Raw genomic sequence first — 14,571 nt, 5'->3', positions numbered from 1 at the left:
ATGGAAATAAAAACAAAAATAAACAAATGGGACCTAATGAAACTTAAAAGCTTTTGCACAGCAAAGGAAAACATAAACAAGATGAAAAGAAAACCCTCAGAATGGGAGAAAATATTTGCAAATGAAGCAACTGACAAAGGATTAATCTCCACAATTTACAAGCTGCTCATGCAGCTCAATAGCAAAAACACAAACAACCCAATCCGAAAATGGGCAGAAGACCTAAGTAGACATTTCTCCAAAGAAGATATACAGATTGCCAACAAACACAGGAAAGAATGCTCAACATCACTAATCATTAGAGAAATGTAAATCACAACTACAATGAGGTATCACCTCTCACCGGTCAGAATGGCCATCAACAAAAAATCAACAAACAATAAATGCTGGAGAGGGTGTGGAGAAAAGGGAACCCTCTTGCACTGTTGGTGGGAATGTAAATTCATACAGCCACTATGGAGAACAGTACGGAGGTTCCTTAAAAATCTAAAAATAGAACTACCATACAACCCAGCAATCCGACTACTGGGCATGTACCCTGAGAAAACCATAATTCAAAAAGAGTCATGTACCACAATGTTCATTGCAGCACTGTTTACAATAGCCAGAACATGGAATCAACCTAATTGTCCATCAACAGATGTATGGATAAAGAAGATGTGGCACATATATACAATGGAATATTAGCCATAAAAAGAAATGAAATTGAGTTATTTGTAGTGAGGTGGATGGACCTAGACTCTGTCAAACAGAGTGAAGTAAGTCAGAAAGAGAAAAACAAATACCACATGCCAACACATATATTTGGAATCTAAGAAAAAAAGTGGTTCTGAAGAAACTAGTGGCAGGACAGGAATAAAGACGCAGATGTAGAGAATGGACTTGAGGACACAGGGAGGAGGAAGGGTAAGCTGGGATGAAGTGAGAGAGTGAACTGGACAGATATACACTACCAAATGTAAAATAGATAGCTAGTGGGAAGCAGCTGCATAGCACAGGGAGATTAGCTCAGTGCTTTGTGACCACCTAGAGGGGTGGGATAGGGAGGGTGGGAGGGAGATGCAAGAGGGAGGGGATATAGGGATATACGTATACGTATAGCTGATTCACTTTCTTATACAGCAGAAACTAACACAACATTGTAAAGCAATTATACTCCAGTAAAGATGTTTAAAAAAAAGTGGCTATCATCAAAAAGAACATAAATAACAATGCTGGCAATGATGTTCCACTATTGGTAGCAATGTAAATTAGTGCAGCCAAAACAGCATGAAGGTTTCTCTAAAAAGTAAAAACAGAACTACCATATGACCCAGCAATTCCAGTCCTGGATACATATCCAAAAATAAAAAAACAAACACTAATTCAAAAGGACACACACACCAAAATGTTCATAGTAGCATTATTTATAAATGTCAAGATATGGAGGCAACCTAAGTGTCCATTAACAGATGAATAGATAAAGAAGATACGGCATATATATACACAATGGAATACTACTCAGCCATAAAAAAGAATGACATTTTGCCATTTGCAGCAACATGGATGGACTTGGAGAGCATTATGCTAAGTGAAATAAGTCAAACAGAGAATTACAAATACTGTATGATATCACTTACATGTGGAATCCAACAAAATACAAGAAACTAATGAATATAACAAAAAGAAGCAGCCTCACAGATATAGAGAACAAACTAGTGGTTACCAGTGGGGAGAGGGAAGGGCAGAAAGGCAATACAGGGGTAGGGGATTTTAAAAGTTTTTTTCATGGTGTACCAACTTTTTCTCTGTGAAAGACACTGCTAAGAGGAAAAAAAAACAAGCTACAGACTAGGAAAAAATACTTCGAAACCACATATCCTACAAAGGACTCATATCTGGACTATACAAAGAATTTTCAAAACTTAACAGCTAATCCAGTTAGAAAATGGGAAAAGATATGAAGAGACACTTCACCAAATTGAATGTACACATGGCAAATAAGCATATGAAAAGTTGTTCAACAACACCACCCATTAGGGAAATGCCAGTAAAGGTGGCAATGAGATATCATTACACACCTGTGCTCTAATAGTGACAGTATGAAAAGCTGGCAAAGATATGGAAAAACTTAATCTTTTACACATTACTGGTAGAAATATAAAATCGTACAGCCACACTGGAAAACAATTTGTCAGTTTCGTACAAAATTAAGCATACATATAAGACCCAGCATATGGCAATTATCCTAGAGAAAGGAAAACTTATGTTCACACAAATGTTCATATCAGATTCATTCATAATAGTTAAAAACTAGAAACAATCAAAATATACTGCAAAAAGTGAATGGTTTATAGTTTAAGTGAATGGTTTAAGTACATCCATGCAATGGAATACTACTCATCAATAAAAAGGACAAACTACTGATACATGCAGCAATTTGGATGAACCTCAAAGGCAATTCATTGACTGAAAAAAGCCAATTTTTAAAGATCACATACTGTATGATTCCATTTATATAAAATTCTTGAAATGATGAAATTATGGAGACAGAAAAGGGATTAGAAGTTGCCTGAGGTTAGGAATGATGGGGGTGACAGTGGTGGTTGTGACTACAAAGGGGAGCACAAGGAGACCTTTGTGGTGATGGAACAGTTCTGTATCTTGAGTGTGGTGGGAGGTTAGATGGATCTACACATGTGATGAAATGGCACAGAATTATATACATACATTATACCAATGTCAATTTCCTTGTAGGGTATTGTGGTATAGTTACATAAAATATAACCATTGGGGGAAACTGGGACTGTAAGAACACATGAGATTTTTGTACTATCTTTGCAATTTCTGTGAATATATAATTATTTAAAAATAAAAATTTTTTAAATCACTGGTTATCTTGTCACTGTTATTCATTTCATTTCATTATTATTACTGAAAATAATTTTGTTGTTTAGAAGACTTGGAGCAATAAAAATGACCCGTTCTAGGGTGTCAAATATTCTAGGTATGCCACTGAATATACCTAAAAGAAATGAATGTGCTTGTCCACCAGAAGACACGTACAAGAATGTCCACAGCAGCTTTATTTATAAGAATAAACTGGAAATAACTGAAATGCTTATAACCTGGAAGATGAATAAATTGTGGTATATTCACACAATGGAATACTAAAAGGAAGAGGAGGGGAAAGGAGAGGAAAAGAAAAATTTCATCTCACTTTATGTATACATTAAAGCCTCAATTATATTTCCAGTAATGGGGCCTGATTTAGCATCCTTGATCAAAATTTAACACTGCCCCTTCACCCTTATAATGAATTAAAACTATATTTGCTGCTCTGTATTAAAGAGTTGGTGGTATTACATTAAAAACACTGAAAACAGTTGGATTTCAAATGAATTATGGTAGTCTCCCTTATCCACCATTTCACTTTCTATAGTTTCTATTACCCACAATCAACTGTGGTCTGAAAACATTATATGGAAAACTCCAGAAATAAACAATTCATGAGTTTTTCAAATGCACTCTGTTCTAAGTAGCATAATGAAATTTTGCACCCACTTGGGATCTCCAACTGTCAACATTTTCTGCTCCTGACATCAACCATCAACATCGTCATGGATCAATGATCCAGGATCACCTGAAGCAGGTGATCCTGCTTCTGACGTGTGGTCAGAAGGCCAGTAGCCTAATGCTACATCACAACATCTACATCATTCACTTCACTTAATCTTACTTATCACATAGACATTTTATCATCTCACATCATCACAAGAAGAAGGGTGAGTACAGTACAATAAGACATTTTGAGACAGAGAGACCACATTCACGAATTTTATTACAGTATATTGTTATAACTGTTCTATTTCATTATTGTTTTTAATCTCTGACTGTGCCTAATTTATAAATTAAACTTTATCATAGGTCTGTATGTATTGGAAAAAACATAGTATATACAGAATTTGGTACTCGCCCCAGTTTCAGACATTTACTGGGGATGGATAAGGGGGCTACTGTATATTGTTGCAGGATATAACTGTTTCTTCAAAAATTCTAATAATTCATCTAACTAGCAAGTTATACAACTTGAAGTTGTATACTTAGTTATATAAGATCTCTCTATGAAATCTGTAAAAATTGTTACCAAATTAATACGTATTTTAAGAGCACAAACCACTTATGAAACTTCACTTTTATTACTGTGTCAAAAAACATTTACTAGAGAGTGGAAAATATATTAATCGTCCATTGAAATTCACTTCCCAGTGTCCTTTGCCCCTTATAGCATCTTCTCCTCTAGCAGCCAGTAGGGAGGATCCAGATCCTGCCAAAGACAGGATGTGAGGCTATGCTTTACATACATTCGAGAGAACAAGAAGTGTAGAGCAGGTGCATCCATAGAAAAGGTCTGAGAAAGGTCTCAGAATCCCTAGCTGGGCTGATTGGTGACGGTATTTCTTTCCTGAGGCCAGCTAGTAAAAACTGGAGGGGGTAAATACTTCTTTAAATGCAAAGACAGCAAGACAAGACTCCAAAGCATACAAAAAAATCAAGGAAACATACACCAACAAAGGAACACGATGATTTTCTAATAACCAATCCTAAAGAAATAAAGCTCTATGAATTACCTGATGAAGAATTCCAAACAATTGTTTTAAGGAAGGTTGGTAAGCTACAAGAGAACACATATAGACAATGCAACAAAATCAGGAAAGCAACACAGGAACAAAATGAGAAATTCAACAGAGATAGAAATCATCAAAAAGAACCAAACAGAAATTCCGGAGCTGAAGAATACAATGAATGAAATGAAAAATCCAACAGACAGCATCAACATCAGGCGTGAACAAACAAAACAGAGGAAAAAATCTGAGAACTCAAAGACAGGTAATTTGAAATTATCTAGTCAGAGTGTCTGAATGGATTAAAAACAAGATCCAACAATATGCTGCTTACAAGAGACTTGCTTCAGCGTTAAGGATACACATACCTTTAAAGTGAAGGGATGGAAAAAAGATATTTCATGTAAGTAGAAACCAAAAGAGAGCAGAGGTAGCTACACTTATGTTAGATAAAATACACTTTAACTCAAAAGCTGTAATAAGAGACAAAGAAAGTCACTATATAATGATAAAAGGGTCAATTCATCAAGAGGATATAACAATTATAAATATAGATTCATCCCTTGGTATGTGCAGGGGATTTGTTTGAGGACCTGCTGCAGATACCAAAACCCACAGATGCTCAAGTCCTGTAGTCAGCCCTCCACATCCCTGGTTCCACATCTGTGAATTCAACTAATCCCGGATCATGTAGTACTGCATTTATTGAAAAAACCACATTTAAGCTGACCTGCAGAGTTCACATCTGTGTTGTTCAAGGGGTCATCTGTATATGCACCCAACATGAGAGCACTCAAATATGTTAAGCAAATATTAACAGATATCAAAGGAGAAACAGACAGCAGTGCAGTAATAGTAGGGGACTTCAATACTCCACTTTCAACAGTGCATAGATCATCCAGACAGAAAATCAGTAAGGAAACACTGGATTGAACCATACTTTAGATCAAATGCACCTAACAGACATACACAGAACATTCCGTCTAATAGCAGCAGAATACACATTCTTCTCAAGTACACATGGAACATTCTCCAGGATAGATCACATGCTAGGTCACAAAAAAGTCTTAACAGATTTAAAAAGATTAAAATCATATAAGTATTTTTTCTGACCACAATGGCATGAAACTAAAAACCAAACACCAGAAGAAAGCTGGAAAATTAACAAATATGTGGAAATTAAACAACACACTCCTGAATAACCAATGGGTCAAAGAAGAAATGAAAAGGGAAATCAAAAAATAGCTTAAATGAAAACAGAAATACAACATACCCAAACTTATGGGATGCAACAAAAGCAGCTTTAAGAGCGAAGTTTATAGCAATAAACACCTATATTAAGAGAAAAGAAAGATCTCAAATAAACAACCTGACTTTAAACCTCAAGGAACTATAAAAAGAACAAACTAAGCCCAAAGTAAGCAGAAGGAAGAAAATAACAAAGATCAGGGCAGAAATAAATGAAATAGAGACTAGAAAAATGATAACACATATCAATGAAACTAAAGCTGGTTTTTTGAAAAGATAAACAAAATTGACAACCTTTAGCTGGACTAGCTAAGGAAAAAAGAGAGAAAACTTGAATAAATAAAATCAGAAATGAAAGAGGAAACATTACAACTGATACTGCAATAATACAAGGGATCATGAGAGACTATTATGAACAATTATATGCAAACAAATTAGATAATCTAAAAAATGGATAAACTGCTAGACACATATAAACTACCAAGGCTGAATCATGACAAAATAGAAAATCTGAAAAGACCAATAATGAGTAAGGAGATTGAACCAGTAATCAAAAATCTTCCAATAAAGAAAAGTCCAGGACCAGATGCTTTCACTGGTGAGTTCTACCAAATATTTAAAGAAGAATTAATACCCATCTTTCTCAAATCCTCCAAAAAAATTGAAGAAGAGAAAACACTTCCAATATCCCTGGATAATACAGATGCAAAAATCCTCAATATAATATTAGCACAGCAAATTTAACAGCACATTAAAATAATGAAATACCATGATCAAGTGGAATTTATCCTTGGGATGCAAGGATGGTTCAACATATGCAAATCAATAAATGTGATATACCACATTAACAGAATGAAGGATAAAAATTATATGATCATCTTAATACAGAAAACGGTTTGACAAATTCACAATAAAAAAAAAACTCTCAACAAATTATGTATAGAAGGAATGTAGCTCAACACAATAAAGGCCATATATAACAAGTGCACAGCTAACATCATGCTCAAAAGTAGAAAACTGAAGGCTTTTCCTCTAAAATCAGGGATAAGACAAGGGTGCCCACTCTTGCCACTTGTATTCAACAAGTGTACTGGAAATCCTAGCCAGAGCAATTAGGCAAGAAAAATAAATAAAAGACATCCAAAATGAAAAGGAAGAAGTAAAATTATCTGTTTGCAGATGACATGATCTTGCATATAGAAAACCCTAAAGACTCCATCAAAAACTGTTAGAACTAATCAATGAATTCAGTAAAACTATAGGATTTGAAATCAGTTGCATTTTTTACACTAAAAATGAACTATCTGAAGGAGAAATTAAGAAAATAATCCCTTTTGCAACAGCTTCAAAAGCAATAAAATACAGAAGAATAAATTTAACCAAGGAGGTTAAAGATCTGTACACTGAAAATTATGAGACACTGATGAAAGAAATTGGAGACTCAAATAAATGGAAAGATATCCTTTGTCCCTTGGGTTGGAAGAATTAATATTTTTTAAATGTCCATACTGGGGCTTCCCTGGTGGCACAGTGGTTAAGAATCTACCTGCCAAAGTAGGAGACACAGGTTCGAGCCCTGGTCTGGGAAGATCCCACATGCCACAGAGCAACTAAGCCCATGAGCCACAATTACTGAAGCCCATCCACCCTACAGCCCATGCTCCGCAACAAGAGAAGCCACCACAATGAGAAGCCTGCACACCACAATGAAGAGTAGCCCCCGCTCACCGCAACTAGAGAAAGCCCGCACACAGCAACGAAGACCCAACGCAGCCAAAAATAAACAAAATAAATAAATAAATAAATAAAAATTTTTTTAAATGTCCACACTACGCAAAGTGATCTACTGGTTCAGTGCAATCCTTATCCAAATTCCAATGGCATTTTCGCAGAAAGAGAAAAAGAAAAATCCCCAAATTCCACCTGAATTACAAAAGACCCTGAATAGCCAAAGCAATCTTGAGAAAGAAGAACAAAGCTGGAAGCATCACACACTTGATTTCCAACTATACTACAAAGCTATCATAATCAAAACAGTATGGTAGCTGCATAAATACAGATACATAGACCAGGGGAACAGAATAGAGGGCCCAGAAATAAATCCAGGCATATATGGTCAACCAATCTTTTACAAGGAGGCCAAGAACACACAATGATGAAAGGATACTCTCTTCAATAAACAGTCTTGGTAAAACTGGATATCTACATGCAAAAGAATGAAATTGCATCCCTATATACACCATTCAAAAAACTTAACTCAAAATGGATTAAAAATTTAAACATAAGACCTGAAACTGTAAAACACATAGAAGAAAACATAGGGAAAAAGCTCCTTGACATTGGTCTTGACAATGATTTTTCAGATATGACACTAAAAGCAAAGGCAACAAAATGAAAAATAAACCAGTAGGACTATATCCAATTAAAAAGCTTCTGCACAGCAACAGAAACAATCAACAAAATAAAAAGGCAGCCAACAGAATGGGAGAGAATATTTTCAAACCATGTATCTGTTAAGGGTTAATATCTAAAATACATAAGAAACTCATTTAACTCAATAGCAGAAAAAAAACCACCAAATAATCTGACTAAAAAGATAAGCAAAAGTCCTGAATAGACATTTTCCAAGAAGACATACAAATAGCCAACAAGTATGTGAAAACATCACTAATCACCAGAAAAATGCAAATCAGAACCACAATGAGATATGATCTCATACCTGTTCAGATGACTATTATAAAAAAGACAAGAGGTGATAAGTGTCTGCAAGGATGTAGAGAAAAGGACACCTTTGTACACTGTTGGTGGGAATATAAATTGGTATCGCCATTCTGAAAAACAGTATGGAGATTCCTCAAAAAATTAAAACCAGAACTACCATATGGAAACAAACTAAGTGTCCACTGACGTATGAATGGATAAAGAAAGTATGAAATGGAATAGTATTCAGCATAAAAAAGAAAATTCTGCCATTTGAGACAACATGGATGAACCTGGAGGATATAATACTAAGTGACATAAGCCAGACAGCGAAAGACAAGTACTGTATGATCTCACTAAATGTGGAATCTGAGAAAAAAAAGTTGAACATACAGAAACAGAGAGTAGAATGCTGGTTCTCAGGGGTTTTGGGGTGGGAGAAATCTGAACATATTGGTCAAAGGATATAAAATTTCAGTTATAAGATGAATGAATAAGTTTTGGGGCTCTAATATACAGTATGGTGACTACAGACAATAATACTGTATTATATACTTGAAATATGCTAAGAGTGTGAATCTTATGCATTCTCACCACAAAACAAACAAAACTCCTCAGTATCTGCATTATGCAATGATGTATATATAATTAACAAGACTTAAAGGTACAACTACTGTGTATACCCTCTTAAGGCTACACTTTACTGTAGTTAGCTTTCTTAAATAATTTTTAATATGCCAACTTCAGATTCTGTGTGTGTGTTTTTCTGATATCATTACCTGAATTGCTGGTCTAGCTTTTCAGCCACAAAATCCTGTCTCTCTTTTTCTTTCTTCTCTCTTAATAATCTGATTTTATCTCTCATTCTATCTTTTTTCTCCTCAATTGTTTCTTCTTGCAATTGCATTTCAATAAAATATTCATTTTCTTCTGATGCTAAAAGTTCACGTAACCTAAGTTCACAAAACAAAATGACAAAAGAAAAGGAAATTAAAACTATCATGCCACATGTACCATTTCACTAACTGATTTTATTTTGTTAAATCTGATTTCAGAAGTACCCATTCAGTCATAAATTTTGTAAAAAGGAAAAATCATTACAGTATTCCATAAAATAAGACTAGTTGCCATTTAAAGCAATTTAAAGCAAAGATACTAATCTATGCCATGTTTTATTTGATCACATACAGATGAGATATGTAATGTGTATCTTCAACAAAAAAGAATGAGATTTTAATTAAAAATAAAGAAATTTGAAACAATATGTTCTTTTGCTTTCTATCAAACATAGGTTATCACAAGTGAAAATAGAAACAAGCAATAGCTATTTGTTTGGTAGGAATATGCATAGCTCAGCCATGATCCTTATTGTAAAAATTCACTTGATTTTTGATTGATCAATCTCAAACTGTGGCTTTAGGAATGTTTCAGAGTCTGAATCAGCTGGTTTACGAGCCTTACTTATTTCGTCTTTCTTCAGTATTGATGCTAAACCCTTGCATGGCATCCTTGACTCTTGCTTTCACAAGACTGTCCACAAACTTGCGGTCATTGTGCTGGTCCCACTCAGCTTTCAAGCGATCCCGCTCGTTTGACTTAACTGAAGCCAAAATAGCATGATGCTTCTGATGGCTGCGTCGGATTCTTTCCAGATGACGCTCAGCCCCTTGGCCTTTGGGAGGCTTGGCTCTCTGAAAACAAATAGCAACTATCACTTATGATAGACCCAAAATCAACTGCATATTTTCAATTAATCGTGACCTCCACCAATACTCATATTAATCAAAACTTGGTATATAAAACTAATACATCCTGCTACAACTGCAAACAACTTAGGTGCCTAAGATGTAACTTGTTTGATTCTTTGAACCTATACCTAAGATGTCATCAAATCAGTCTCAAATATTTCTCAAATGCCATTTGAATAAAAGTTCATGGAATTATGAAGTTAAAAATTTGAACAGGGCTCCAGAGATTATCTAGTCAATAGATAATTGACTAGATAATCTCTGGATTATCTAGATAAGTTATAACTTAACAACAGACAAGTTACTTGCTCAAAGTGCTTTAAATAGTTAGGGCAGACCTGGACAGAACAAGAAGTAGAGATCTTCTAATTCCTGACCTTGATCTTGCCACCAACTATCCCACATTGTTTCTCAGGGGTGGACAACATAGTTACCAACATAAAAATTCTTTCAATTAAAAGACTACTATCTAAGTATAAGGATATATCAATATTTAACGAGTTGTGACAATGAAAAACCCTTTACTAAGAAGGAAGTAAGGAAGATAGAAAGAGAGGGAGGGAAAGAAGGAAAAGAAAAGGGAAAAAAAAACACACTAGTGGTAGAACTTTTTTCCTATTTCTACTGTGCCCAGAAGTTTAATGTAAGAGCTGTGCTCCTGACATTTTGGGGTAAATTGAATTTCTGTAAATATGTTCATTTTATACAAACTTCCACCAGAAAGTTGGAAATGCATACATCATTGTGAATACATATTGACACATTTAATAAAATCATAAGGACTATATCTTTTTCATTTCTGTATTCCTAGCAATGAACACGCCTACCAGCATCAGGTTCTTAATATGAAAGGGAAAGATGAATGAGTGAAACAATGTTTATGGGTGGGCTTGATGTGACTCCTGCTCCTCCTGGGCCACCATGAAATCCATGGTCTTGAGCTTTGTACTTTCAGCCAGTTTTATCAAATCATCCTTAAGTGAGTAGTGAGACTCTGGTGTGCTGATTCACAGTAACAAAACTTTTAACTCATGTGGCAGAGTCAATCTGATCATTTACACTTAGAACAGCACTGTCAGGATTACCAGAATACTGGCATTGGGACTTGGTAAGGGAATCTCCTAGGGAAAGAAAATCAACATTTGAAGACAGCTTCATGAAAAGATTCAGGGCTCAGGGTATATGTACCTAGATTAGTTGAACAAGATAATACCAAAGCTGAGGTAGGTTGGAGACAAAAGACGATGTTGAGGGTTACATCATGGGAAGTAGCTAATTCATATCCAAATTATTTAGAGCCTAGATTTAGTTAACAAACTACTGTCCTCTAATATATAAAATATTTTATGAATGTGGATTCAATGACAACAAAGCAGAGCTGGGTCAAGACTGCACCCTGGGCAGGATATACATAGGAACCAAGCTCCCAGTAGACAGATGGGCTGAGAACAGGAACCAAGCACCAAGGGCATCAGGAATCAATTGTCAAATTGTCAGAGCAAGAACCAGGTTCTGAGGTACATTTTGACTGAAGAGGGGGATGGGGGTGGAGGGTGGTGAGAAACAGCCTGAGCAGCAGCTGGGGATTAGGAAGCCCTTTAAGGCTTGGGCATCCTGTGTAGGACTTTGAGGTCATGAAGGACCCTATCTCTGGATGAACAGGTATGATCTGGAGTTCTCTAACAACAAGGTGGTGCCAATCCATGCAGAGTCTTAGCATTATGTAATCAAAATCTGTCCTGTTTAACAGAAATATAATATAAACCAGATATGTAATTTAACAACATTTTCTAGTAGCTGTATTTTAAAAAGTAAAAAAAAAAAACAGGGGAAATTAATTTTAATAATATATTTTTATTTAACCAATATATCCAAAATATTATCATTTCAACATGTGACTCTATGCATACTTCAAGTGCTCAAAAGCCATTTGTGGCTAGTGGCCACCATAATGGACACTGCAACTCTTAAACCATGCTAAATTCAGAACAAAGGGTTTAATAACTACTCTGTACTTTCAAGGTCACTGAAGGCTTTTGTTACTGCAACATCTCAAATTAGTTTCTACTATTACAGTTTACAGTTTAATGTCTTAAAGAATGTCGTCTTACAGCCTAGGTTTAATTCTGGCCTCTACTGATTACTGATTGTGTGATCTTGAGCAAGTTACTTAATCTGTTTAAGTCTCAGTTTTCTCACCTGTCAAAATGAGCAAAATAAATGTCCTCCTAAAAAATTATTTCAAGAAGTAAATAACTGGGTCCCTAGGAGGCACTCACCAAATAGCCGCTCCTTTTGCTTCTCCATTACTTCAGACATTTCATCTTTCACCACCTTCTCCTGGAGGAATTGTTTAGCATCCAAGTCTCATCTCTGGTGGCTTTAATTCTTCTCCCACCACAACTCTGCAACCTCTAACATCCACACTTCTTATCACACTCTGACAGCTGAGATACACCAGCTCTGACCTCTTCCTTTTCCTCTTTATTCTTCTATAAACTTAAAGTATTCAATAGGCCTGCTTCTCTGGTTTGGTGGTAATTTGGTGGAACAGAAATCCTTATTGGTTCCCAACACAAGTAATATCACCTGACCAATGGCCCAGCCCCTGAGCTCAGTGTTCGCATACAGAACCCAAAGTACATCGATTTCTGTCCCTCATAAAGTCTGTCTATAATGATCACCTTGAACCATACAGACTGTAAAAGACTCCACTCTGATTTCCAAACCCAGATCCTACGGTCCCTGGACCTAAAGAAGAGGGAGCATTGAGAACTGCTATGTGCACTATGGAGCATAATAAAACTGCACCCTTCATCATCTCTGATCTTTCTTCCACAATGTTCCAACACAGACAATATAGCACATCATTATCTACTGTGTTAACCTTTGATGGTTTTGTGCATGAGCAAGTTGTTTCTGCAGTTAGATGATAAGCAACGTGAAGGCAGGGATCAGACTTCTAAAGAAGGGTAAACCTCCCAGGGTCACTGTATTCACCCCTGTATTTTCCACAGAGCTGTGCACACAGCAGGGGCTCAAGTAATACCTCCATAATTGCCTACCTACACGTGGTTGTCTAGCCTGTAGAAACCACTGTGTAGAAACAAAGGAATGCAGGTGCATGGACCAAGTGTCTGGGGTTCTGAGCAGGACCTATCAAACTCTGCAGCACGCAGCATTCCCCTGGCCTCCTACCACCTCCCCTGTCTTAAAGGAAACCAACCTCCTATTCCCAGGCCTGCAGGGACGCTTCTGTTATGACTGAGTCAGCAAAGGAAGGGCTCTATAACCACTCACAACCCCTCACAGCCCAATACTCCTTCAACAGACGATTTTCCTAGGCGTGTAGAACTAGCCCAAGACCGTACAGCTGCATCACTGCCAGCCCAGACCCCAGATTTCCTGCCGCCTGACCCAGCACCGTTTCCTTGACACACACTCCGCGTTGCAAGGGGACGACCTCTTTCAGCAGTCTGGGAAGACTGAAAACCCTCAAGACCTCAAGTAGTGTTTCTCCGAATATAGAAAGTAAATATTATATGACGCGGGGAGTTGGGGGGTAGGGAGGGACGGAGTACGAGAGCTAGGCAAGAGACCTTACCCTTCCCTCTTTCAAAATTCAAGCTGCTGCATCAAACACCTGCTTTCCTCGAGAGAGCCCCTGCTGGGGGCCAGGGTGGGCTGCGCTGAGCGCTGAGTTGTGGGAGATGCAGAAAGCGGTAGGGTCCCGCACACACATCCCGTGCTTACCACGATCACCACTTTGGGAGTGGGGCCCTTAACCTCCCGCTGTACGATGCCAAATCGCTGGCTGTACATTTTCGAGTCCCCTCGGCTTGGTGGCGGCGCCAGCCGCGGTTCCCCAACCACAGAGACCTGAGGGACCAGATTCCGCGACGCAGAGGTCCGGTTGCCATGGTGCGCCTCGCAGGGCTCGGGGCAGGTGAGTGGGGCGGAAGTTGGTCCCGTCACCATGGTGACCATGGACGCCGGCACTCACGACTTCCTCTGGGAGTGTGAAAGCTGAGTCTGCGCAGTCCTCACCCCGCCCTTGGCCGGGCCTCCCGCCGACCTCGCTCCCTTCTTCTAGGGTTCATCAAATAGCAGAAAAAGAGCCTCCTTAACCCGAAGTGAAGTCGAAGATCTAACTACATTCCAATTGACTTTTCTATTTATATCTTGTAATCGGACTAAAAGCATGAGAAAGGTTAGTGGGTATTTTGTTGGTTCGTTAAATTTTGAGGCCATCTCTAAGTTAATCTTCATGA

At 37.3% G+C, this 14,571-nt stretch overlaps 1 protein-coding gene across 2 annotated transcripts in view; it reads right to left on the bottom strand.

Moving 5' to 3' along the window:
- Nucleotides 1-14,510, bottom strand: part of CFAP53 (cilia and flagella associated protein 53) — a 66,676-nt gene extending 52,166 nt beyond the window's left edge. For both annotated transcript variants that reach the window (XM_059039800.2, XM_067015725.1), the window contains exons 1-3: nt 14,054-14,510; nt 10,014-10,243; nt 9,332-9,505 (exon numbers count right to left, since the gene is read on the bottom strand). In XM_059039800.2, coding sequence (XP_058895783.1) covers nt 9,332-9,505; nt 10,014-10,243; nt 14,054-14,287 — 638 coding nt within the window. In that variant the 5' untranslated portion in view covers nt 14,288-14,510. The remainder of the gene's footprint in view (nt 1-9,331; nt 9,506-10,013; nt 10,244-14,053) is intronic.
- Between the last annotated feature and the right edge of the window lie 61 nt (nt 14,511-14,571).

This window comes from Kogia breviceps, chromosome 15, assembly GCF_026419965.1.
Source record: "Kogia breviceps isolate mKogBre1 chromosome 15, mKogBre1 haplotype 1, whole genome shotgun sequence".
NCBI lineage: Eukaryota > Metazoa > Chordata > Mammalia > Artiodactyla > Physeteridae > Kogia > Kogia breviceps.
Note: the sequence above shows the minus strand (reverse complement) of the source record. Positions and strands in the feature narration are given on the sequence as shown.